Source organism: Podarcis cretensis, assembly GCF_951804945.1.
Source record: "Podarcis cretensis genome assembly, chromosome: 3".
NCBI lineage: Eukaryota > Metazoa > Chordata > Lepidosauria > Squamata > Lacertidae > Podarcis > Podarcis cretensis.
This window is the reverse complement of record NC_137172.1, coordinates 63,221,024-63,248,551: the sequence shown is the minus strand read 5'-3', so window position 1 is coordinate 63,248,551 and position 27,528 is coordinate 63,221,024. Positions and strand designations below refer to the sequence as shown.

At 43.4% G+C, this 27,528-nt stretch overlaps 1 protein-coding gene across 2 annotated transcripts in view; it reads left to right on the top strand.

The window, feature by feature from the left end:
• The window catches only part of ARFGEF3 (ARFGEF family member 3), a 71,828-nt gene that overhangs the window by 38,731 nt on the left and 5,569 nt on the right, over positions 1-27,528 (top strand). The window contains exons 10-33 of one of the 2 annotated variants that reach the window (XM_079970928.1): positions 25-349; positions 1,450-1,562; positions 1,673-2,589; positions 4,338-4,504; positions 5,229-5,394; positions 6,202-6,309; positions 7,192-7,407; positions 8,078-8,188; positions 9,102-9,252; positions 9,983-10,297; positions 10,774-10,907; positions 11,015-11,160; positions 11,734-11,913; positions 12,851-12,995; positions 13,922-14,044; positions 14,939-15,042; positions 16,150-16,294; positions 17,463-17,591; positions 18,259-18,435; positions 19,527-19,641; positions 20,167-20,269; positions 21,471-21,602; positions 22,298-22,428; positions 25,988-27,215. In XM_079970928.1, coding sequence (XP_079827054.1) covers positions 25-349; positions 1,450-1,562; positions 1,673-2,589; positions 4,338-4,504; positions 5,229-5,394; positions 6,202-6,309; positions 7,192-7,407; positions 8,078-8,188; positions 9,102-9,252; positions 9,983-10,297; positions 10,774-10,907; positions 11,015-11,160; positions 11,734-11,913; positions 12,851-12,995; positions 13,922-14,044; positions 14,939-15,042; positions 16,150-16,294; positions 17,463-17,591; positions 18,259-18,435; positions 19,527-19,641; positions 20,167-20,269; positions 21,471-21,602; positions 22,298-22,428; positions 25,988-27,215 — 5,581 coding nt within the window. Of the gene's footprint in view, positions 1-24; positions 350-1,449; positions 1,563-1,672; positions 2,590-4,337; positions 4,505-5,159; positions 5,395-6,201; positions 6,310-7,191; positions 7,408-8,077; positions 8,189-9,101; positions 9,253-9,982; positions 10,298-10,773; positions 10,908-11,014; positions 11,161-11,733; positions 11,914-12,850; positions 12,996-13,921; positions 14,045-14,938; positions 15,043-16,149; positions 16,295-17,462; positions 17,592-18,258; positions 18,436-19,526; positions 19,642-20,166; positions 20,270-21,470; positions 21,603-22,297; positions 22,429-25,987; positions 27,216-27,528 lie in introns of both variants that reach the window. The other variant, XM_079970927.1, reaches the window with a different exon arrangement.

Sequence of the window (27,528 nt, the reverse complement as noted above, 5' to 3'; positions counted from 1 at the left end):
TCCAACGCTGCTTTTCTTTTTCAGGAAGCAGCTGTGCCCGGCTCTTGTAGTAATCTTGGGAAATCCAGTCCATGACAAAACCATCACCTCTGCTCACAGCAACATCTTCCACGAAGCTGATTCTCCTTCCTCAGGGGTCTCCGATCACGGCAGAGGGTCAGGTTGCTCTTCCAATGCGCCTGCCCTTAGCAGTCCTGCTGCCCGGACAATCTATTACATTGCAGCAGAACTTGTCCGATTGATGGGATCGGTGGAGTCCATGAAGCCGGTCCTGCAGTCTCTTTATCACCGAATGCTTCTGTACCCCCCACCTCAGCACAGAGTGGAGGCTATCAAGATCATGAAAGAGGTGAGCTTACTGCAAATACAATTTTGTTTGTACCCATCTCCACCCCATGGATTTCCTTTATTGACCCATCCACCCCCCATTTCCTTTATTGACTGCAAAGAGTTCATATTCAAAAGCAATTCTGTATATAGATTGTTTTCGTATGAAACAATAAATGCAGTGATAAAAGAAGCAGGGGAGGGACGCAAACCCAACCGTGACATTTCAAAGTAAAACACAAGTAATTAAAAAGTCTTCATTCTATGGACTCAAAAACTGACAGAATATGTGGAGTTAGATAGCTTATCAGAAAAAATAAAGAATAAACCAAAGCAGGAATTTGTCTCAAAATGGGAAGTCTTTAAAATATATTTGAAAAATAACTACAGCAGTTTAAACTCTGTCACAGCATTTGAATCATTTCAGTAGTAGCTTCAAGAAAGATATGAGACCTAAGTTAAATTAATAATTAGTTAGATCATAACAAAAGTGTGTATTGGCAACAAGTAATATACAGTTGAAGTAAGGAACAGATGGGAGGTCGGGTCTACAGTCAGAAGACCAATTTTTGCATTATTGTTTTGTAAATAATATTTTGTTCATTATTATTTTCGTTTTCTGTTTTTCTTTTCTTTCTTGGTGTATGAACAAAAAGATCAAATAAAAATTATATATAAAAAAGTCTTCATTCTAGAGCTGAATTCAGACAGTGAAGAACGGTAATCTGAGAGGACTCCCGGAGCAATTAGCTCCAAATTCCGGCACCAAAGTCTCTGGCCATCTGACCCCTGCCCCTCCCTCCAGTTTTGCAACATGTGAAGAAGAGATGCCAAGCAGGGCTACTCCAAACTGATCTCAAGGAATGGAGGTGTAGGGATGCTTTAGAGAGGTAGGCCAGGGCTGCTCTGTAACATTTAGGCCGTCAGTGTTGCCAAGCTAACACAGGTTTTATCTGCTTTCTGAAACCAACTTATGTTAATAAATTGATGGGTACATCCTGCATCCTTGAATTAATAAGCTCAATGCATCCTGGGGCAGATCAGCTTACCAAAGAAATAAGGTTTGTTCCAGCACCGTGCATTTGATCTGTGAGGAGTTTTTTATATTTCATACAAATTTAGATACTTGGCAGTCCTCGGCGGCTCTGCGATTTGGCAGGCCCCTGCTCTACTGAACCAGAATGCAGGAAAAGGTCGATTTCGAAAAGGAAGTCCCACTTGGATCTTCTCAAACTGTATGTTCTACTAGGTTTCCTTAAGCCAATAATCCTTTTTTTAAAATGCATGCTTTTCCAGTTAAGAAAAAAAGAGAGAGTAAAGTGTGTCTTGTTTCTATTTATTGTAGTATCTTGGACGGGATGAGTGAAGCTTGCGCGAAAGGTGGGATTGAAGCCTGCTATGCTTCAGTGTCCTGTGTCTGTGCCCTCCTTGGCACCCTGGATGATCTAAGTCAAGGGAAAGGCCTCGACGAGGAGCAGGTCCATCTGCTTCTCCGACGTATGGACGAGTTAAAGGACGGGGGCGAGACAAGCAGAGATTCCATGGAGATAAACGATGCCGATTTTAGGTGGCAAAGGCGCATCCTGTCATCAGAGCATACCCATACCCCCTGGGAAACTGGCAATGAAAAGAGTCCTGACATTAGTATTAGCGTCACCACAGATACTGGTCAGACAACCTTGGAAGGTGAAATGGGGCAGACCACTCCAGAAGATCGTTCTGAAATTCGTAAAAATTCTCTCCAGTCACCGGCTGGACAAATGGGTAAAGAAATTCATTATAAAGACCCAGAATCAGAAACCATTGACCAGCCAGATGTTGTTCAACGGAGCCATACAGTTGTTTATCCAGATATAACTAATTTTCTTTCAGTTGACTGCAGGGCACGTTCTTGTGGATCCAGGTACAGTGAGAGCAATTTCAGTGTTGATGACCAAGATCTTTCTAGGACTGAATTTGATTCATGTGACCAATATTCCATGGCAGCAGAGAAAGATTCCGGAAGGTCAGATGTTTCAGACATAGGCTCAGACAATTGTTCGTTGGCTGATGAAGAGCAGACCCCAAGAGACTGTCCAGGTCACAGATCCTTACGAACTGCTGCCCTTTCCTTGAAACTTCTGAAGAACCAGGAAGCAGATCAGCACAGTGCCAGATTATTCATCCAGTCCCTTGAAGCTCTTCTCCCTCGACTTATCGCTCTTTCTAAAGTGGAAGATGTTGATTTGGCCCTCCAGAACTTCGCTTCAACTTTTTGTTCAGGTTGGTGATCATTTTCTTCACAGCCAGTATTAAATGAACAATTCAGAGCATTGCTGATTAAGGGTCTTTGATATGTCAAATACTATTTTCATGTATGTTTGAGAGAATCTGCATTCTAATCCATTTGCAACCCTGTGAATTAATTCTGGAGTTAATGCAAGGCACGTCTGTGTGGCCTGGCTCCAATGTAACTATTTTTTTTTCCTACAAAAGAATGAAAACGTATTTATTTAATTTATTCATTTCATAAGATTTTTGCACTGCTTGATTGTAGAAACTCTCAAAGTGGTTTACCTGAAAGATAAGGCAATTAAAGCAGGAAAAATTTACAACCTTTTTTAAAATATACATAAGTTAAAATACTAAAACAGGTTAAAATCACCTCAGCTTTCTAAACATTTGGGTAGGCTTGTCTAAACAAGAATGTTTTTAGCAAATGTTGAAAAGAGTTCAGTAAAGGTGCCTACTTGATCTCAATAGGCAGCATGAAAAAGTTAAATATCAGAATCTGAACCCTTGTGGACTTCTTAGGAAAGATCTACAAACAAGGTACAAAATTCCAGTCTGCTGCTCATGGATTTTTCCAGCAAAATCCTTGTGGAATTTTCATTCTGACACAGCAGCTTCCATTTGTATCCTGCATTTTTGACAAATCAGCCTATTATAACCTGTTGTATTATATTACATGAAACTGTTCAGCAAGCACAGTTTTAACATAACATTTCAGTCACACCACATTATCCTGGTGTCAAGTTTATAAGCTGTGTATATGATGTACATAACAACAGGGTTACAGTAGTATATGGGGACTCTTTAATGCTAATCAATTTCCAGAGCAAATTATCCCGTAAGCCAGAGGTTCAAATGTTTTAGTACACTTGATTACTGGATGTTCATATTTAGTTTTATTTAAGAAGCAAGCTGTTCTCCACATTACTAATAAGCTGCACCCACTAGTATGGTAAACTGCTTTTGTATGTAAAAGTGTGCCTTTATGATGTTTTGAGACCCTTCTTCCAATATATTCTGTAAAGGTTCTGTGCAAAGCAAGGTTCTATGTATAAAGGTTCTATGTACTGAAACCCAAACAAAATCCAATGCTTTATTTACTACACCAGTCTGTTTTAATGCATTGCTGACAGTGGCATCTACTTTCTTCATGGGAGTGGGTGGCACTGTGGTCTAAACCACTGAGCCCTTTGAGCTTGGCAATCTGAAGGTTGGCAGTTCGAATCCGTGTGATGGGGTGAACTCCTGCTGCTCTGTCCCCGCTTCTGCCAACCTAGCAGTTCGAAAGCATATCAGTGCAAGTAGATAAATGGGTACCTCTACGGTGGGAAGGTAAATTGCATTTCCGTGCGCTCTGGCTTCTGTCACGGTGTTTCATTAACCAGAAGCAGTTTAGTCATGTTGGCCACATGACCCGGAAATCTGTCTGTGGACAAACACTAGCTCCCTTGGCCTGAAAGTAAGGTGAGCGCCGCAACCCTATAGTCGCCTTTGACTGGACTTAACCATCCAGGGGTCCTTTACCTTTACCTTTACTTTGTTCAAAATAGGGCAGTCTCCACTGGGGCTGTGGAAGGCACTTTGGCTAGTGCAACAGAAGTTTCTGATCATGTAGTTACAGAAATGTGAGTTACAGTGCAGTAACTGGTAAATCACCATATAAAAAGAAAGCGGCCTTGAATCGCTAAAGCAAGATTTCTCTTACAAGGCACTTGCTATAGCTCTCTGTTTTTTGGTAGGTATGATGCACTCTCCTGGATTTGAAGGGAATGTCGCCTATAGCTTCCAGACACTGATGAATGCAGATAGTCTCTATATGGTCTCTCATTATACTCTCCTGCTCAACCTGAAGCTGTCCAATGCAGATTACTATCGAAAGAAGCCTGGCCAGTCCCCCGTGATCATGGTGAGTGGAATGCAGTGCTGGGTATGGTGAAGAACAACACACATTTGCAACTACCCTGACTTCTTATAGTTTGTTGGTCCGCAGCTCAGTGAATAAATATGAAGTACTCAGATTTGATGCAGGTTGAACCCAGGGGAGCATTAAATTGGAGCAACTGGGTCCAAAATCAGTTTTTGTCTGTTTCGTGGGTTTAAAGGGTAGGAGACTTCAGAAAGTAGAGAGGACAATATTTTACAAAAGCCATTCTTAAAAAAATACTGTGGGAAGGAAAAATGAAAATGTATAGTAACATTTGCCACCAGACTCAAGGGGAGTTTTGTCCCCTGGTTCTTTCACCATAGGGAGAAAAGTGCTTCCTGAACCTCATCATTCTCCACTTTGCACAAACTATAGTTTGCTGTGTTTGGACAAGAAGCTATGGTTTGCTAAGAACCAAAAGGAAGTTAGGGAAACATGGCGGGTGGGGGTGGGGGTGGGGAGAGAAGCCACCCCGAGGCTCATTTTTGCACAAGTATATGACATCATGGTTTGGTGTCACATCTGAACTGCATCAGAGAGAAAGATGGGTGGTTATTATGTGTGCCGACAGATGCATAATTTTATCTATGCTTGTCACCTTGGTTTTATGCTCCTGATCATATCTGTATGTTTCTAGAAGTCTCTGAGGAAAAGCAACATGCCCAGTAATGCAGTGGTAGCTGAATTGTGCTGTTCCATTCTGCAGAAGGAGTTTATGAAGCAGGTCCAATCCAGTGGAGTTTTGATGGTATTTTCTCAGGCTTGGGTCGAAGAGCTTTACCATCAAGTGCTGGAGAGAAATCTTCTTGGAGAGGCAGGATATTGGGGGAGTCCTGAAGAGCACAGCCTCCCACTCATCACCATGCTGACTGGTCAGTATGATTTGAATACCAGGGCGATATAGAATTAAATACACATCTTTGGCTAAATGCATTGAGCCAGTCCCAGTCAGCATGGCCAGTAGTCAGGGTTTTGTATTATTATGATGGGAATTGTTGTATTATCATAAAGATGCCAGGTGACTGACCAATGGGTTGTCCTGCCCACCTGTCTGTTAACCAACCAGTAGGGGTGGGAACTTAGAAAGATCTGACCCACCAGGCCAAAAAAGATACCCACACCTGATTTTTATAATGCCATTTATGACTGCAATAACTTACATTTTGCAGTTGCTTTGTTTTAGTAGTTCAGTCCGACGTTACGGAGGCACCTCCATCCCTCGCAAAATGAAATAACTAGCATGTGTGGACAAACATTATAAATAACAAATGCCACAGCCAGAGCTTTCTTATATCACTTGTAAAATGGCCTGTATCCAGTGGCAATAGCAAAGCTTCTGTCAGTGGAACAGGCTTGAAGGTAATTTTCCTTCTCACCTGTAGCCCGCCCGCCCCACTCTGCCCCATGTCCTCCTTAAATCTGCTGTGGAGAGTTCCCACAATTCTCTGGAGCAGATTTAGAGTGGGGGAGGGGACGTCAGGAGGAAAGAAGAGCCACTGAAAATGACTTCCCTTCCACTGTTAAAGGCTTTACTGTCAGTTGAGCAACACTGTTGGATCAATCTCATACTAGTGGAGACGTATCACACATTCCTCTGCAACTCACTTGAGGGAATTCATTGTCCCTTAGGTGTTTCCCCCCTTTATCCCATAGTAACTTCTTGTTGTTTTTCTTTGCAGACATTGATGGTTTGGGGAGCAGCACAATAGGTGGGCAGCTGATGGCCTCTGCATCCTCGCAGTCTCCTCTCACCCACACCCGGAAGCCAGATGATGCTGTTCTTGCAGGTAAATGATCTGCATCAAGGGAACCATGAGCCACATTTGTATATATTTGTAGTATTTCAGATACACCCTACCCCCCCAATCACTTAACCTTCATATTTTTATGCTGGATGTGAGTTAGGTAAAGCTTCCTTCTTGGTTTCTGTATCTCTCACGTCTACGCACATGAACATATGCTGATCCAGGAACTGTGTTTTAAATAAATTATTATTTATTAATTTCATTTGACGCTTTTTACAAAAATAGCTGAAAGTGACTTACATAAAGTTAAAATGCAAAGATTCTATAACACACACACACCAAAAAAAAAATATTGGTGGTTTTTAAGTAGAAGCTGGATGGCCATCTGTAATGGATGCTTTAGTTGAGATTCCTGCATTGCAGGGACCGGGACTAGATCCCTTCAGGATCCCTTCCAGATCTACAGATTCTATGATGCAAAACCACCAAAGGATTCCTTTTCATATATGCATACATGGAAGCAGGGCTCATTTGGGAGTTTCAACTTAGGAGGGAATGATGGATTTTAAACTTTCGTCCCAGCTCTCTCCAGTCATGATGAAAAGCATGTGTCTCCATACCACCTGTTAATTAAGGTGGTGGGGGGACCTGACATGCTTCGTATTCTTATTATTTTAATTGATTACCCACCCTTCACTCCAGGTCCCAGTGCAGGTCACAACAATTAAAAAACCATTTAAAACCTTACAGCTGTAACAAAAAGTGCAACCACAAAATTGCAATTTTGTCCTGAAAGGTGTCAAAGGCTGGGATAAAGAGGTGCACAATGATGCTGTTTGCGTCATGTCCATCTTGGCTCTGACTGATGCTTGTATTTCCCAAGGCTCGCAATAAACCATTTGTTTCTCCTTTCTGCTGCTTCAGGTACTGCTTTTGCCCGATACCTGTTAATTGGCTGCTGGAAGAATTTGATCGACACTTTATCTACGCCTCTAACCGGCCGCATGGCAGGCAGTTCCAAAGGATTAGCCTTCATTCTAGGAGCTGAAGGAGTCAAGGAGCAGAACCAGAAGGAGAAGGATGCCATCTGCATGAGTCTGGATGGACTGAGAAAGGCAGCTCGCCTTAGCTGTGCTTTAGGTATAATGCACTCATCAGCATAGGCCCCATTTTTAATGGAATTTGGGCAGGTAGATGTCATCCTTGCAACACCCAAATGTGGCAGCTTGAAAAACAGAAGCAAGCAGTAAGCTGGGTTCACTTCCCTCTATATATTTCTCCTTATATTGCCAGTGTTTAAGCTGGCATATATTTATATCCCACTCATCTGCCTGGGTTTCCCCAGCCACTCTGGGCTGCTCCCAACAGAATATTAAAAACACTGTAAAGCATCAAACATTAAAAACGTCCCAAAACAGGGTTGCCTTCAGATGTCTTAAAGTCAGGTAGTTTATTTCTTTGACATCTGATGGGAGGGTGTTCCACAGGGCAGGTGCCACTACCGAGAAGGCCTCTGCCTGGTTCCATAACCTCGCTTCTCGCAGTGAGGGAACAGCCAGAAGGCCCTCGGCTGAACAATGGGGGTGGAGACGCTCGTTCAGGTATACTAGGCCAAGGCTGTTTAGGGCTTTAAAGGTCAGCACCCACAACTTCGAATTGTGCTTAGAAACGTACTGGGAGCCAATGTAGGTCTTTCAGGACCAGTGTTATATGGTCTCAGCAGCCACTCCCAGTCACCAGTCTGGCTAGTGGGAGGCACATATGGCTAGTGGAAGGCACAGAAATTCAATAGTCCTGTTTCCTGCTGCAGGAGTTGCTGCTAATTGCGCATCTGCCCTTGCTCAGATGGCCGCAGCTTCATGTGTTCAAGAGGAGAAAGAGGAAAAAGAGGTGCAGGAACCCAGTGACACCATAGCTCAAGGTATGACTCATCAAGGGGATCCACTGGTTATCATTAGTGATGATTCGGGCCATGTGTTCATCATGTATTAAGATCATATGTAGTTGGAAGCCTTGTCAAATGTAATTGTCCTGTAATAGGGATGTCTCCCTTTAGCTCTACTGTAAAGATCTGCAATGGCTGCCTGCCTACAGAGAGGCAGAGCCTACCTATATCTGAAAGTGGTTGGGTGGGGTGAAGAATCTCACTGCAGTTCTTGTTCATTGCTCGGTATTACCTGCTTTTCCTGAGCATAAGCAGCATAGATATCAATGGGGCCTATTCCCAGATAAATTTGTTTTGTATGGCAGCAAAGAACATCCTCAGGGTATCTTCCAATTCTATGATTCAACATGGTTCTATGATTTAAATAAAGTAAGGCGCTAGTAGCTGCGTAGGATGTGCAGAAATCAGTTGTTTCAACTATAGTGAACTCTCATTTTTTGTTAAACACTGCCTGAAGAGAGGAGGAGTCAGGATCGGACCCACTCATCCTGCCCAGCCTCTGCGCATTCATCAAGAGGTGTGAAGCAGGCTCTCTGCGCACAGTTCCCTCTGTGTAGACTCCTCCATGTAATCTGGAAACTTACCCAATATGGGTTTCCAGTCATACTTAAGACTCTTTCCTTTATACAGCTCCTTTCACACTTCCCACTGAACACATGCAAGTTTGTTCCAGGGAGCACGATCCATTTTCTTACTTATTTGGTGAAGGCAAGAAAAAAGACTAGGGCCTGTGTGCAAACCTTGAAAGAAGCTGAAAATGAGTTTGTTTGCTTTTTAAAAGAAAAAAAAACCCTCTACAATAACAGCTCTCTCCTATACAGAAGCCTTTCTTGTGTTAGACGTAACAAGAGATTCTTTATTTCTAACATTTATATTTGTAATGGCACAGTGAAACAGAAGGTGGAGCAAAGACTGGAACAGATGGGGAAAGTGCAAGGGGTCTGCCTCCACACAGCCCACGTTTTGTGCATGGATGCCATTCTTAATGTGGGGCTGGAGATGGGAAGCCACAATCAAGACTGCTGGCCGCACGTATTTAGGTATGGAATTGGAAACTGTATTCCATCTTCAGTTTGAGGCAGTTTAGGCTAGACTCCAACACAACATTTCTGTGAAACGGACAACACACATTGATTGGCAGGTACCTAGTTTGCTGTTCAGTGCATTTGGTGTACTTTTTTCGATTCTATAAAAGTAACCAGGCAGTGTGCTTGTACTGCAAAAAGAAAATGAAACAGTACTTTTTTAAACAGTGACTATCCTCCATTCAATGGGCAATAACTATTTAAGTAGGAGCTCAATACACATTTGATAGTTCACTGCATACAGGACCAACTCAAAGTATGACTTAGTATGCATGCGCAAGTCTGTAATTTTCCAGAGCAAAGATCATAGTCACTTTGCTCCCTCCTGGTCTCTAGTTTATCCTCTGGTCTATAGTCATCAGTTATGATGACTCTAGATAATCCAGACAATAACCCTTGTACTATAATGTATCTTATTTCTATATATTCGAGCATTGAAAATTCACTCTCTGTTATGCAACAGCCGCATCTAAAATGTAAATGTAATTTAAAATGTTTTTAAAAGTCAGTAATGTTGTAAGGAAAGTTTAAGTTTATGACTAGCTAGTCTAGTGACACCTTGCTTACAAAAGAGCTTTTCATTTCAGGAGGCTTAAGACTACTGTAGATCATCCTTAGAGAGTAAATGTTGTATGCAGTGTGAAAAACCAATAAGGTCCTCTGTCCTTTTGCTTTGTTTTTTCAGAGTTTGTGAGTACATCAGCACACTGGAACATGCTCATTTCAGTGACGGGACATCTCAGCCACCAGTAACTATTACCCAGGGTCAACAGACCACAGATGGGCTTCAGGGAGATGTTCAACCTACAGACAGCACCCAGGAACTGACTCTAGATCAAGAGACTGCGCTGAGGAATAATCCTGTAATCCAGCCGGTTTCCATTCAGGAGCTCATCAAAGAAAGCAGCAAGGGAAGAGCATTTGATTTCCGTGGGGGCAGCCTGATGACTGGAAGCAACGCTGCCAAAGCTATCCTTACCCTCTCCACCCAGGCAGACAGGTATGGTTGGCATCACATTTGACAGTTCCTACATGTTCTGAGTTTCTTCAAGAAACCATCATGGATGTGTTACTGTGAATATCCAAAATTTGCACATGGTGACATTCTAGTGCAATGCTGCCAACACCAGAAAAACATCAATGAATGTTGTAAAATATATACAGCCCCACTAATGGGCATGCAGTTTTTACTTCCCCCAGGTACTTGTGCTGGTTTACTTCTTTTCCCCCTACTTCCACGCTGGGCTCATTTGTGTATTTTAAAAGTCAGACTCCATGTCCCCCTAGCGATGCAGCAGTAAAACTGCTAGCACATTTGTAAAGCTAAGCAGGTTCCCATATGGTTTCAAATTGGATGGGGGGCCGTGTGTCGAGATTCCTGCATTGCAGAGCTAGATGACTCTTGGGGTCGCTTCCAACTCTACAATTCTATGATTTGGCCATATCAAGTAATATATTCTGCCTTTTTGCCTGAAGGCTATTTGAAGATGCTGTTGACAAGCTGAATCTGATGGCATTGGGAGGTTTCCTGTATCAGCTGAAGAAAGCCTCTCAGTCCCAGCTCTTCCACTCAGTTACAGACACTGTTGATTACTCCTTGGCAATGCCAGGTAAGCCTCTTAAGACACAAAGCATCCTATATATGTGTATGTGTGTTATACCATGTATTAAATTTATATTATCAATTACTCTGCACTGTCTTTTTTTGCCCTGGTAGGTGAAGTAAAATCTACCCAAGACAGGAGAAGTGCGCTCCACTTGTTCCGTCTTGGAGGGGCCATGCTCCGAATTGTAAGGAGTAAATGCCGCCCTCTTCTCCATCTTATGCGCTGCTGGAACTTGGTGGCCCCTCACCTAGTGGAGGTGAGAGGATTACAAAGGCTTCTTCCCCGACCATGCAATTTCTCTGTGTATTGTAAAAATTGCAAAGGGCAACCACAATGTTAATTAATGTACTTGAAAAAGAGAATGTACAGGTGAACGAAGCACCAAGAAAGGTTATGCTCTGGAAATTTGCAGCTTATAGCCATCAGCCTAGCACAGTTCTTAGACAGATCCTCATAAAAACAGCTTTATTCATTTCTTCATGATAGGTTGGCCGTTTGTATGTTTGGTTGATTTATGTCTCCCCCTCTATCTCATGGGCTCAGAAAGACATACAGCCATTTTTCTAAGAGGATCGCAGTCTAAGGAAATCAAATAGCTCGGGGAGATAAAAGAGGCAAAATAAAATTAAAATGGCATTGTAACATGAAATCTCACCCACTCAGATTTCCTTGTTGTACTTACTGTAGACATTTTTAGTGCTAGGCCTCACCAGATTTTCTTTGAATTCTCTCCCGCCCTCCTCCTAAGTAACAGTCCTTGCCAGTTCTTGTCGAAAAGGCATTTTTTGCTTGACTGAAATCCTGCTTTTTACTCCTCTTGTTGCTGCAGGCTGCCTGCCATAAAGAAAGGCATGTTTCTCGGAAGGCTGTCTCTTTCATCCACGACATCCTAACTGAGGTTCTGACAGACTGGAATGAGCCCCCTCATTTTCACTTGAATGAGGCCCTCTTCCGCCCCTTTGAGCGCATCATGCAGCTGGAACTCTGTGACGAAGATGTCCAGGACCAGGCAAGCTTAACCTCATTTATAATGGCAACAGCCTACCTTCCACTGCAAGACCACTTTGATTCCTATTATATGCCTAGCAATAGCAATCCTTTCAGTTGCTTCCTGGGAATGGGAAATGGCAAAAGAAGATTCTGTGCAGGGCTTGTTTGTATTTTATACTGGAAAGGGTTTAGCATTGGGAGAATTTCATTTGAAGTGTTCATCTTTCAAGTTTCTGAAGCAGGTGTTGCTGGATTCCAATTCCCATAAGCCCCAGCCAGCATGTCCAATGGTCAGGGGTGATGAGAGGAAAGCCACAGTCTCCTCACCTCTCTTTTAAAGAGTGTGAGCAATAGCTAGCAACACCACCAAAGTCAGGAAGGGTATTTAGTTGGATTTCCAGAGCTGGAACGACAAATTATCATGAGCATCTGAAAAAGAAACAAAATGCTCTGCTTAATATGCATAGGATATTGGCCTCACAATTCAGTGCTTATTTGTGTTGCCATAGTGTGGGTTATTTTTTTATTATAATTAGAAAAATGTTATCAACAAATTGTATTGCTTTCTGCTCAAGTCATGTGGGTCTCCTATAAAATAAATAAATAACCTGGTAGCATTATTCAGTTGCGTATAGAAAATCAGAAGTGGCTCACCAGGGGTGGCAGAGTTAGCTTTCCAGCAGGTGGGCCACTCTTGCTTACCAGGAGTGGAAGGGCAGTGGAGAGGTTGACACACTGGAAGCAACACCCATAGGAGCACTGGAATGGCCCCACCAGTGCACTTACCCCGCTGCAACCTCCCCCAGCTCCTGATAAGCCACAGAGAACCTGACCCTGGGAAGCTGCTGTAGTATCTCCACCCCACCTGCTGATCTGCTTCTGTATTTCTCATACAGTATATTATCTGTGCTGGATTATTTACTTCTACAATGTTTTGTGTGCTCTGATTGTGCCAGGTGATCACATCCATAGGCGAGCTGGTGGAGGTGTGCTCAACTCGGATCCATTCAGGGTGGAGGCCATTGTTCAGCGCACTAGAAACTGTGCGCAGTAGCAGCAAGTCAGAGGTTAAGGAATACCTTGTTGGAGAGTATTCAATGGGTAAGACCTTTCTGAAGTTTTCTAGATACCACTATTTAGGTACTGGGTTTTTTAAGGGGCAGTGTTTGAAAGGCAACACAATCCATATAGCAGACTATCCAAAAACATACTGAATAAATTAGTAGATCTGAGCTACAGTGAAGTTTTTGCATCACAACAGAGTTCTGGAAGGTCTTTATGGTGAGTGTAACATTTTCCCCACATGTTTAAAAATCATGTAAATATAATTTTTTTCTGTTCATTGTAGAAAATGGATGAGCCCCTTTGAACTCACTGGGAATTCCTTCTATGCATATAGGATTGTGCTGTCAGTCACTAACCATCATAATTTGATTCTATGCTTGTCTCTAGCAGCTGCATATAGTAACATGAATGTTTTTATGTTGTAAACCACTTTTGAGCTATTAATAGTAAGCAGTATAAAAGCATCTTCAAGGAATTTTCAAAAATACATATACTAGGTTTGTCTGTATCACCTGTGAGTGAGCAATGAATGCAAGATTTGGTTCAGTGGCCTGATTTGGCTCAAATTGTTTTGGAGGCTGCTCGCTTCATTTCAGGTCTGAATCAGGATCTCACTTAAGGAAAACCAAAGCTTGGTTCGCAATGATTTAATACGGATACATACACAGACCCAATTGCTACATCTGTGCAGTTAGATGAAGGCCAATGTCTCCAGTTACACAGAAGACTTGTAAAGTCCCTGTGCAGCATGGCACCCAAAACCCCAAAATCTGAAAGAGCCATTTTGACTCTGAAAATTTATTCCCATTTTCCTTGTAGGAAAGCCACTGAACACTGTGGGGCTTACTTCCAAGCAAATATAGAATTGCATTGCACATTAATTTGAAGCAAGTTAGAAAATCATGGGCTTTTCCAGGTAATGTGTATCTGTATCAGCTAAACAGTTATTCTTGCTCCCTTAGGAAAATGCCAGGCACCTGTGTTTGATGTCTTTGAAGCATTTTTAAATACAGACAACATCCAGGTCTTTGCAAATGCAGCCACCAGTTATATCATGTGCCTTATGAAGTTTGTCAAAGGATTGGGTAAGGAACCTTTTAAATAAGGTATATCCATCTGTATGTTTACTTTAGGGTTTGATGTTTGTGGAGACAGATGCAAACAGTTTACTGAATGTCAACAAAGGCTATGAATGCATTTTAGAGGTATGAAGTCCTGGGATTTTTGTATGATTTTTGTATGTATTCTTTTTTTTTTTTTACTGCATTGGCATTTGCCAGGCACCCTCACAGTTGTGAAAGAGAGTCTGTCTACAAAAAGTTAACTGCTCTTTCCTGGTGATGAGGGTGGAGTGGGGAACAGTGTCAAGGAGACCTTCATACAAGAATAATCATCAAAAGCTTAAAGAAGTCTCACAAAGGGCAGGGCAAGAGTGATGTCCTGGCAACATTTCTTCCTTATGTTTCTATGCTATAAAATATACTGTGGGGTTTGCCCCATCTTGCACAATGTAGCTGTTATTATTATTAATATGAACCAAAGCATTCTCTGCATAGGAGGTCCACACCTCGTGTTAAAGCAGTTGGCAAGCACTCCTCCTTGTTTCACATGAAGAGTACAAAACTGCACCTGGGGTGCAGGGTCGCTGGGTGCTTCAATAGAAATGAGGCACAAAAGGGCCAACTTTGAAGTGATCATTCTGACCATCTGTATAGAGCATGGAAATATATGACATAAGGAGTGGGATGGCCCTACAGTAGAATCCCTCTGTGCAGGCAGGATTGAACATACCATGTCTAACATTTTCACCAAGACATTTCTTCATCCTCCTCCGCAAGTTATTCCTCATAACTGCTGTGTGCATTTTGTGAATTGGTGAATCCCTCTGGATTCCATAATCACCATACAGGGTCATAGTAATTAAGAGCATTCAGACCAGCATTATGTTCTGCTTAGACGTTTTCTTTCTTCCATCCCAGGGGAGGCAGATTGCAAGGAGGTTGGGGATTGTGTGCCAGGATCAGGATCCATGTCTACAGACTTGTGCCTTCCTGCTCTTGATTACCTCAGGCGGTGTTCTCAGGTGAGCACAAAGATGCTAAAAGCTGTTTGAAATGGCATCCACCAGGGGGTAGAGGCTCCCTGTAGCGGCTCTTCCTTGTGTAAACAGGTCGGTCACTGCAGCATGCAGAAAAACCCTGAGCCTCATGGTGAGCCTCTTACAAATGACTATACAGCAGCACACAAACATGCAACTTCAAGTGGAGCATTCCAGGCTACGAATACTAATACTAATACTAATAATATGCCATTCATTTGATTGGGTTGCCTCAGCCATTCTAGGCAGCTCCCAACAGAAAATAGAATGACTGCTGAGGCTCCTATATATATTTTTGTTCTCCTTCTCTTTCAGTTTCCCTGGATGACACACATAGCAAATCTTTGAGGATTCTGGCAGTGTAGTCTATTTCTCTCTCTTGCCACAGGGAGGACAGATGATGCACTTACCAATTTCTGTGCTCTTTCTTCTGCCAGATCAGAAGCCGTGCAAGTGTTTAAACACAGTGGCAACAGCTTTTCCCATCGCTCCTCTTACTGAGGAAACATAGCAAAGTGATTGGGCTACTAATGGCTGCTGGGCTTGTCTCTGTTTTGCTGGGAGAGTGGGAGAGAGAGAGAGAGAGAGAGAGAGAGAGAGAGAGAGAGAGAGAGATATCACATGATGATCAAAACCTGACTGCCTAGAGGCAACTGTTTACTCACCGAAGGTGTTAAGGAAAGTGCTTGCTTACAGAGTTGCCAAGACTGGATTTGTAAATACAAGGCCAGGAATCTTACGATACTTCCATGCTCAGGTTTTGATCAGGTCCTGTGTACAGTAAATCAACATGACCAGCAAACAGACACCCTGCATGCCCATATGCGAGTGGCTTGATTATATTATCTTTAGCAACCACACAGCACGTTATCCTTCTGTTTCCTGGGGTTACTCCCACATTTCTGAGTGTAGCATTGATGCCTGAAACAAAAGCCCAGACAAAATCCCTGGGCATACGGACCCTTCCCTGCTAGAATATCAAACTATTTTAGCCAAATCGTTTTCTGTGTGAATGTTCTACAACATGTAGCTCTGAAACTATCATGCCAGCGCATACTGCAGAGTAGTCTCATCATTTCTCTCCCTTTTTAGTTGCTTGCCAAAATCTACAAAATGCCCCTGAAGCCTATTTTTCTCAGTGGGAAACTTGCTAACTTACCCCAAAGAATACAAGAACGATCTGCAAGCAGTGAAGATGGCATTGAGTGTGTCCTTTCTGATTTTGATGATGACACAGGTAAGCAAAATTACTGTTGTGATCCTAAAGAGGAACGTCCTTAAATAGCACTTACCAAATGGGGCTTGACCATTCACCTGGGGCTCTGTGGGAGCAGCTTTTGCTACAGCCGCAGCCCAGACGCAGGGGCTGTCTTCTTCCTGCACAGCCTGGTAGCTTCCCTTCTAGCTTCCTAGGAAGACCTGCCAAACAGGCCAGTCAGGACCCAGGGCAGGGGGCTGAACTAAGCCCACCCCTGCTGTATTTAAGATGACAGCCTCAGGTAGTCACCTTCTTGGGAGATTGTCACAGGATTCACCACCCACCCACCCAGGCTGTAAGTGACCTGCCAGAAGATAAGCAGGCAGGCGAGAGTGAGGACCTTGCTATGCTTTATCCAGTTGGTCCAGGGGATTTCTCTCTTTGGGAGTCCGCACAGGGCCGATGGACCATAATGCCCCTCCCAATGGCAGCCTGAGTGGGATCGTAGCTCCTGATCTATGTCAGGAGCAACCCCTCCACAAGTTCTGGGTAAGCCCCATCCTGTTCATCAAACAGTTGGCAGGTTGCTTAATACTAGATGCATACCCAATGCCTTGAGACAAAACCTACTTGCATCTGTAATGAATGAAAGTTGTGGCCTATTTCAACCCAATACAAATCTCCTGTGTTTACTTCTATGGTTTGCCCCATCCCCACAGGCATAATGCACCTGTGACAGCGATGACGTGTGATTTTACATCTTCACCATTCTGTATGCTTATATATGCTGTGATCGTACCCTGTTCTGGGAGAGTCACTTCACAGATAGTTTTACCTCAAGAATGCAGTCTTCAACAAGACACACCCCCCACAAAAGAAGGGTGTAGCCCCCTCACCTACATTCTGTACATTTACGCATTTATATATCTAAATATTTTATAATCCTCCCACCATTCAAAAATATTGTTGCCATGTACGAAGAGAGAAGTAAAATTAAATGCAAGGCTAGAACAATAAGAATACATTAAAACCATCAGTAAAATCTGTCAGGAAGATTGAACCAAGTGATCAGCATCTTTCAAGCACTTATAAAAGAAAAACGGAAGAGAAATGGGGCAGGAACTGGGAACCTAGCAAAATAAATTCCACAACAGAAAACCTATGCTACACATAGCTTCTCACATGCGGTTTTGTCTTGTTTTCCTAGGCCTTATTAATGTCTGGATCATTCTGCTTGAAGAGTTGACTACTGCCATATCCAACTGCCCCCGTCAGCATCAGCCTCCCACTCTGGATTTGCTCTTTGAACTATTGAGAGATGTTACCAAAACACCTGGTAATTGGTTTGAATTTATTGACTACTCCTAAAGTGTAACACACAGTTAAAAGTACTACCTGCAAAGTGCTCTGAGGGTTGCGCCCTGCCTCTGCTATCACCACACACCTTGGACGAACTTTGTGCAAGTCCCCCTGGGCGCAGCAGAGCTTGGTGGCATTCTGTCACTCCCAGGGGGAATTATACAGGAAAAAACATGGCTGCCTCCATGACCACCTGATGGCTGCAACATCAGCTGAGCAAACAGACTCTCACAGCTCTGATAGCACTTTTGTATCACCCCAAACACATCTAGTTGATTTATTGCTGTTAACATTTTAGAATTGTTATATTTTGTTGTATTTTGTAACAAGGACACAGGGAGCTAGGCAATTTGATTGGGGGGGGGAGGGATTCAAGAATTAGTTATTAACTGTTAATGGTCTTTTAGGCTTCTTCCACATGAATAAGAGTTCACTTTTTGAATAATAAGAATTATATGTCACCGGGGGGGGGGGGCGGGGAGCCATGCCTGCTATTTATAGATCTGTTAATAAAGTAGCAAACCCACAGGTAGGAAAATACACAAGTGTATCATAGAGATGGCACCTGAATGTTGACTTCCATGTTAAATGTGCAGGCATTATAGGCCCAACATATTTATCAGTCTTGTGTTTTTATTCTCTAGGCCCTGGATTTGGTATTTATGCAGTTGTTCACCTTCTGCTCCCTACAATGTCCCTTTGGCTTCATCGCAGCCACAGCGACCATTCTTACTGGGATGTGGCATCTGCTAATTTCAAGCATGCAATTGGCCTTTCTTGTGAACTAGTAGTGGAGCACATTCAGAGTTTCATACACTCAGGTAATTTTATGTAGTCTTATATGTTCCAACCCATTCCAACCATACTCTTGTAGACAAACTTTAATTTTGGCATTAACTATTACAGTGTGATCAGTGTGATCAAGACCTTTGATACATGGATGAACTGCTATTGGAAGAGAAAAAAGATTATGGTAGAGTTTTTTTAAAAAAGGTGTGAGCTTTGCATATATACACTGGAAAGTTTATTTCTCCAGTGAAAAGTGAAACAACTCAGCTGTCCTTGCTCTGTTTATATCAGGCTTCCTCAGCCTCGGCCCTCCAGATGTTTTGAGACTACAATTCCCATTATCCCTGACCACTGGTCCTGCCAGCTAGGGATCATGGGAGTTGTAGGCCCAAAGCATCTGGAGGGCCGAGGTTGAGGAAGCCTGGTTTATATGAAAATTTCAAAGACACCCATTCACAGTGCATTTAGGAATGGGAATGATTCCCAAATTAGGTTTTGAGCCTCCAGTGCCAACCAAACATTCTCTCTAACTCCAAACCATTTGTGACTATAAGGTACACAGCACCATGGGTATCTGCATGGCAAGGAATGCATTGACTAAAGCACAGAGAGGTGAGTCGAGGCAGTGATCCAAACACTACTCTGAAGAGGAAACATGTAACTAAGCATCCTAGCTGAACTGGGGCAAAGGTTTTCCCCTAGTACTAAATGTACTAGGGGAAATGCATTATAGTACTATATATGTACTATATGTACTATGTACTATAAATGCATTATAGTAAACTGCTTTGAGGGTTGTTGTTGTTTTTTACAATCTAGCGATATATGAATTTGATTAAACAAGATAAATAAGAAAAAATAATACTGTGAAACTAACGGATCTGAACATCATCTGGTATTATCCCACTGCACAAAAGCTAGATCCAGGCCAAGCAAGTAGCTCTAATTATCCTGACTAGAGTATTAGCAATATCCCAGTTTATAGCCAGGTCAGAGGGCAGCAAGACCATGCATGAAGAAGATGCCGTGTGCATTTATTTCTAAAAATGCAGTAGTTCCTCTGTGTTGTAATTCTATTAAATTATGGTTAATATCAAAGCCAACTGCCTAATTTCCTCTTTAGATATTGGCTATGAGAATATGATCAACACAATGCTCAGAGACCTCTTCAAATTACTGGTAGCTTGTGTGGCAGAACCCACAGAATCCATCTCTAGAGTTGGGTGCTCCTGTATCAGGTAATATGGCTTTCATTTCTATATTTACACATAGGCCCAGTTTGCACATAACACTAAAGCTCACAGGTCCTTTGGGGATGCACACAATTAGACATGAAATACTAATGTGAAAGTTAAAATTATCTCTAGTTAAAGAAGGTATGGGTTCTAAAGGCTTCTGCAGAAAATGTCAGAAAATTACTCTTTGCCAACTCAAAGTTCAGACTTTGAAAGCACCTTTCCACCCAGTAACTCTGCGGCTTTGAAAGCAGTTTGCGTCACTTCCCTTCATACTTGAAGTATGGGGAGAAATACATTGGTTACTCCTTCAAGCCTTACACAGGAAGTGCAAACAGAGCATGTTCAAGTGATGTTCCAAGGTGCCTTGATCTAAGCTTATATATTGGGCTTCATTCGGCTCTTCATAGATCTACATCAATAACAAACCCGTTTTGGCTTTTGAGCTAATCCCAGTTTTGCAATCGTGTTGTGAAATGGTTATTGGCTGGTTATCGGCTTCATGGTCTTTTTTCCCCTTATCTATAGATATGTTCTAGTGACAGCTGGTCCTGTTTTTACAGAAGAAATGTGGAGGCTGGCATGCTGTGCGCTGCAGGATGCCTTCTCAGCAACTCTTGAGCCAGTGAAGGTATCACTTGCATTTAACTGGGTGCCGCAAGCATCTCTGCTAATATGCGGCTACTATTTTCTTAGACTGTTGCTCTCATCTATGATTATGTAGATAGCAAACACCTTGGGGCGGGGGAGCATTGGTTGTTTGAACTAGCATATCTGTGTGGATGATGTATAAGCAGCCAGCAAGATTTCTGCAATGACAGCGCTTTGGGAAAGCGGCTCAACCATCACAGACCTTTTGATGGCTTATGGTCTCTACTCATATGGAAAAAAACAACATCTATGCATAAGCTCAGGCAGGAGCTTGAAGTTAGCTCCACACACACTTAAGGAGATCAAATAAATGGGGTACAACCTGTGCACGACCCATTCTTGTGGGCACTTCCAGACTGTCAGTAGTGAGCTCTTTAGAAAAATAACACACAAGTAAGCTTTGTTTAAAAAAATAAGTTGAAAGAACATGATGAAAGTACATCAGGTTCATCAGTTAGGTATGTGTGTGAGAGAGAAAGAAACTGATGTCAGCCAGGGAGCAGCAAACTTTTTCAGCAGGGGGCCAGTCTACTGTCCCTCAGACCTTGTGGGAGGGCCGGACTATATTTGGGGGGGGGGTGAACGAATTCCTATGCCCCACAAGTAACCCAGAGATGCTTTTTAAATAAAAGGACACATTCTACTCATGTAAAAACATGCTGATTCCCAAACCATCCGCGGGCTGGATTTAGAAGGCAATTGGGCCGGATCCAGCCCCCAGGCCTTAGTTTGCCTAAAAAGGTAAAGGTAAAGGTACCCCTGCCCGTACGGGCCAGTCTTGACAGACTCTGGGGTTGTGCGCCCATCTCACTTAAGAGGCCAGGGGCCAGCGCTGTCCGGAGACACTTCCGGGTCACGTGGCCAGCGTGACATCGCTGCTCTGGCGAGCCAGAGCCGCACATGGAAACGCCGTTTACCTTCCCGCTGGTAAGCGGTCCCTATTTATCTACTTGCACCCGGAGGTGCTTTCGAACTGCTAGGTTGGCAGGCGCTGGGACCGAGCAGCGGGAGTGCACCCCGCCGCAGGGATTCGAACCGCCGACCTTTCGATCGGCAAGCCCTAGGTAGTTTGCCTACCCATGGCTTAATATAACCTAGCACAATCATTTTTTTAAAATCAACCCTATTGGTTGCTTAGCATTCAGAACACACACTGAACATCTGGTGCTGTTTCTCTGCAGAATCTGTTGGGCTATTTCCACAGCGGCTCTGAAAACTTCAGTGGGGATGCCTGTGAGGTGAAAGTGGCAGCCCCTTCCCTCTCTCCTAGTGCTGAAGCCGAATATTGGAGAATACGGGCCATGGCTCAACAGGTGAAGACTTGAGAGATATAATGAGCAAAATGCATATTATGTTAAACCTAGGCACTGGTGCAGACAGTAATCAGTTGGATTTGCATGCTTAACTGTGACTAGATTGTTCCCTGTGGGCTTTGCTTTTACAAACAGTTCATGGTGAGATTTCTTAATTGTTTTAAGCTGTCTTTTAAGGAACAGTCAGGTATTGATGCCAACATTAATTAAGCATTTTAAGAGGGCTAGGCCTGATGCACCTCCGTTTAGTGAATGCTTCTTCTCTTGCCAAATTGATAATCTTTGGATGGGCTGGACCATGAAACTTTTTTGTAATGAAACCTAGTCTTCCTTTTTTTCTTTCCTCACATGAAACTAACTATTTAACTCAGTAGTGGGTTTATCTGGGCAGAGAGCATCACTTGCTATGCTGGGTGTTGCCACTTTTAGAATTCCATTTACAGTCCTGGGTTAAGGATATATAAAGAACTGCCTTGTACCAAATGAGGCCTTCAAGCCATCTAACCCCCTGCTGCCTGCTCTGTGTTGTGAATGGATGCAGTTTATGAGCTCCTCAACTTTTTACACAGTTCTGCTGTGGGAAATCCAGAGTCTGGGACATCTACATGTGCAAATTGTGTGCTCTCCTGCTATGTTACGTCCCCTTCCTGAATTGGCCCAGGGCTTTAACAAGTTGGCATTATTTGTTTTTGTAGGTGTTCATGTTAGACACACAGTGCTCCCCCAAAACGCCAAACAACAAAGAAGGGTTTGAGCATGCTCAGTCCTGTGTGCTTATCATCGAGTTGCCTCCTGACAAGAAGCCCAATGGCCATACACAGAAAAGGTAAGGTGACTTGTTTATTACAAGACCCAGAGGGCAAAGCAGGACATGAGACAGGTGCAGGGAATAAAGGGAAAGTCTGCACATCTATTTAAATCTGGGCAGATTTGTTTCTCGTGGCAAAGCATGAAAGGCGATCCATGCTGACCCTCAAGGGGCACTTTTTCTCATCCTGCCATCCCAGTCTTGACTCAAGCTAAACCATGTTGAACACTTACCTTGGTCCCAGTAGCTTGCATTAGATGCAGGCCTTCATTGCAGATCTTAGACTCCCATCTGTAATGCAGAATACAAACCAGTCACAGTATATGGTGAAAGTGAAGGATATTTAGGAAAACAGTAACGAGCAGTTATTGCAGAAAGCCACCAGCTCTTAAATCTGAATTGCTATAATTATAATTAAAGGCATTTTGTAACAACAGTGAGCAACATTTTAGGAATATATATATAAGCATTCTCTTTCTGGATCAGACCTAGACCCAGCACTCTGTTTTGTAGCCAGATGCCTTCCCAAATGATGTTGAATTGATGCTTGCCTCTGTTGCATGTCTGGCAATCAGTTGCACTGCCTCTGTTCATTCAGCTAGCATGGTTAATAGTTGTTGTTAGGTCTCTCTTTCACGGCTGGGAGATGGTCAAGAATAGGGGTGAAGGGAAAACGCACTGCCTCTTCTACAGCTATGCAAACTGTCTCCCTCCCGGCCCCCCAATTCTTCCAGAGAGCTTGTCGTGACTGATTTTGGAAGTTCTTTAGAGTTACTTCTGCCTCCTCTTCTCCCCCTTAACTGCAGTAGCAAAGCAAGTGTCTGCTACAAGGTTTGCAGCACGTAGTGTTGAAGATGAGGAACACAGGGAGAAGGTGCCTTATATTGAGTCAGAGCATTGTTCCATCCACACTGAATGGCATTGGCTCTCCACATTTTCAGGGGCTTCTTCCATCCTAACCTGGGATTGAACAGGGGATTGAACCAAGCAACTTCTGCATGTAAGCATGCGCTGTAGCACTGAGCTACAATTGTTCCCCTGGGGTTTTTCCTCTATAACGATTTTATAGCCTAATCATTCACTATTGAGCCAGAGAAAATAATGTTCATGCTGCCCATGTTGTGCCTACACAGAAAACACCGTGATAAAAAATAGATGATGTATGAAGGGGACCTTACTGCCTAATTTGTTTTAGCAGCTTGTTCCCTAGTAAAGTATGGCTGCTCCCTTTTGATAAGGCTTGCTGCAACAGTGAGTTGTTTGTTTGCTTGCTTGCTTGCTTGCTTGCGCTTGTCTTGCATGCACAGCTCTGTAGCCGTGCTGGCCTTTTGTAAAGTTCCTCTTTTCCTATCTGATTTTCTTTCCTTTCTTTTTTTTGAATGCCGCCCATCAATGCACAGGAAGCTTGGGTAAGGGAGCATTTCAGCCTAATGCAAAAGGCAAAATAAAAGTCTATTCTCTTCCACAGAAAATACTGTTTTAGCTAGGCAGTCCTAGCAATAAAAGAAACTGCTGTTTGCCAACCGCCTAGGTTGAAAGGTTACATATTCCACCCCCTCCCAATTCTCAGGCTGGTTTTTGCCAAGAATTGGGCCAGTGCAGCTGCAGCTGCAACCGCTTGATGTGCTGGAACCTCTGTCTGAAATGTTCTTGGAATGGGAGGTTTCACACCCACAAGAAAGTTTCATGTATATAGTCCCCTCACCACAGTGTTGTGTGAGTGCACGAAATATGGGGGATTCTCCGGCCTCCATGCACAACGCTGGCACTTTTCAATGTGTCACTGTATGATTTGCATGCACTTTAAAAGGGAAGCACAGCCCCAGAGCCCCTTGCGCCACTGAGCTGAGGTCCGCATGCAGCTGGGACACAACACTTTGGACAGACATCAGCTTCTGCCTCGAGAATTTCTATAGTGGGTCACTTTTGATGAGGCCCATGAAATGAATGCCAGAGTGCAACCACTAGAGAGTGTCACAGCACAAGAGAAGGAATATATTTTTCAAGGACGTGGGCAGAAATGGAAGGCCTGGGGGCTGGGGGAAGAGATTCAAGCTCAGAAAACAAATTTCAAGGTAGCTACATTTCCATGAGGCTGACCGGATGCAGAACAAACCAATTTGTTTGTTTTCATTCATGCTCAAATAATATATTCTCCACTTGAAAATGCTAGCTTTGTGTTCCAAATTACTTCTGCAATCCTATGCATTGTTATTCCGAAGTAACTCATTGGTACTTATTCCCAGGTAATTGAGTTTATGACTGCAGCCAATGACTTAAAAAAAAAAATTCTTTATGCACACAAAATAGAGAATAGTGCACTGTCCAGACCATCATCTGACCCATATCTATAAACTTATTCATGGTGGTAAATAGGCCAAATATCCACTGTGGCTTGAATGTTTGGCCTTTCATTTGTATTCTTTGGTGTGATACCAAGGTATACATAGATCCAGTTTTTTCCTGATAAATTCCCTTATAGAAACCCTTGGGTGTTGTTAACTTTCCTCCATTTTCAAATAATGTTTTGTTTAATGTTACATTGCTATAATAATGAATTATCCATATTACAAAACACATTATATTAATGTATAAATGTTGAGGATTTTGCATGATAACTCTAAAGCAAATATGGGGAACCTATTGCCCTTCGGGTGTTGCTGGACTGCAACTCCCATCATCCCTGAGTGTCGGCTATCTGGGCTAGGACTGTTGGGACTTGAGAGACCAGTGCCGTGTGGAGGGGCACAGGTGTCCCAATCTCTGATGTCAAGGAATATGTCTCCTTGGAGGAAAGGTGGCATATTAATATAATAAATAAAAACATTTTAATTTGCGGGGAGTGTTAAATTCAGTTTGGGTCAAAATTGTAGGAGAATGCAGCAAGAAAATGGATTGTGCATTTTGTACAATCCATTTTCTTGCTGCATTCTCCTACAATTTTGACCCAAACTGAATTGTAGGACAATCGTAGGAGAATGCAGCAAGAAAATGGATTGTTGACTCGTGACGAGACAACGGAGCGAAGAATGAGGCCGAAGAGGGGCTGGCGCCGCAGCACATAGGCTGCTGAACACGCCCCCTCGGCGGCACCTGGTTGGGTGCCTGCCGGGGGGCGTGGACGCCAGCCGGGTGAGTGGGGGAGGCAGGGGGCTCCCGCCCCCTACTAGGGGCGGAGCTCGGGCTCCCACCCACAACCACTCCCCTCTCTTCCAGGGAGGAGAGACTTTGCCTGGACAATATTGATCCAGAGCAACTTTTCCCAACTTGGTGCCCTTCAGGTGTTCTGGACTACAGTCCACATCAGCCCCAATCAACATTGCCAATAGCAATTATAGGAATTATAGTCCAGAATATCTGGAACAGTACCTGGTTAAGGAAGGTTGGCACTGAGATAGTGTTTTGAGGATTTTTTTGTAAGTAGCTATCATAATGATTATGATATAGTTATAAACTCACCACAGAGTTCGTTGGAAGAGCAGTAGGATATAAATTCAAGTGATTTAAAAATATTATTGAGATACTCAGTGTGTTTGTCATTCCTTCCCCAACCCTTCCACCTTTTGGCTGCATGAAGTATCCCTTTCAGAACAATTGTAGTCAGCCTGCTGTCCCACCAAGTGCTGCTGCAGAACTTGTACGATATTTTGCTGGAAGAGTTTGTGAAAGGGCCCTCGCACTCTGAAGAGAAGGCTGCGCACCAACCACCGGAAACTAAACTGGCAGGCTTCCTCAGGTACATTTCTATGCAGAACTTGGCTGTCATCTTTGACTTGCTGCTGGATTCCTACCGGACAGCCAGAGAGTTTGATACAAGGACTGGGCTGAAGTGCCTGCTCAAAAAGGTCTCTGGAATTGGTGGAGCTGCCAACTTGTACCGCCAATCGGCGATGAGCTTCAACATTTACTTCCATGCCTTGATCTGCGCAATTATGACCAACCAGGAAAACATCACTGCAGAGCAGGTGAAGAAAATCCTCTTTGAAGATGATGAAAGAAGCACCGATTCATCCCAACAGTGCTCTTCGGAAGACGAAGACATTTTTGAAGAGACGGCCCAAGTAAGCCCACCAAGGGGGAAGGAGAAGAGGCAGTGGAGAGCCAGGCTGCCATCTCTGAGTGTCCAGCCTGTCAGCAATGCAGACTGGGCTTGGTTAATCAAAAGGCTTCATAAGCTCTGCATGGAGTTATGCAACAACTATATTCAAATGCATCTGGATTTGGAAAGCAGTGCCGATGAGCTCCCGGTCTTCCGAGGGGACCCCTTCTTCATCCTTCCGTCCTTCCAATCTGAAACATCCACCCCATCTACCGGAGGGCTCTCTGGGAAGGACACCCCTTCGGAAGATGACAAAAGCCAAATTAGGGATTCCCTGACGGAGAATGTCACTCCCAAAGGAGGAAGTGGAGATATACTGCTGCTTCCGCCCTTGAGCCCCAAAACAGAGAAGAAAGACCAAGGCAGGAGAAAAGAGTGGTGGGAGAGCGCTGGCAACAAAATCTACACCATTGCCACAGACAAAACTATATCGAAGCTCATGACAGAATATAAGAAAAGGAAACAGCAGCATAACCTGGCCACTTTTGCCAAAGAGATGAAAGTCGACAAGAAAGGGGACCCACTAAGCACGAGAGGGCCAGATTCCCCCCTCCCGCAAAGGCCTCAAAATCTGGTTGATCAGGGCCAAATGAGGCACTCCTTCAGTGCAGGGCCAGAGATTTTGAGACAGGAGAAGAGGTCACGCTCTGGGTCAACGGTCAGTTCACTCAACATATCCATCCGGGATGGTGAGGCGCAAATACAGGTAAGAAAACAGGCCGATGGAGAAACTTAAAATGGAAGAAAATATGCCTTTTCAATTTCAGTAGTTGTTTTCCTCATTTGGGATTAAGCAGAAAGCAGGTCTTCCGGAAATATGCATTCATTATTGTAGAGTATAACACACACTTGTGCTTGCAGGGGCAGCCTTAAGCAGTGGGCACTTGGGGTAAAATATTAAGGTGTCCCATACAGCCACACCCACCTGCCCACTGACCCTTGCAACCTCTGAGCCAAAGCAGCCCATTATACCCCATGTTCTATCAAGCTTCAGGTTCTTTGTGAGTTTCTTATGGTAA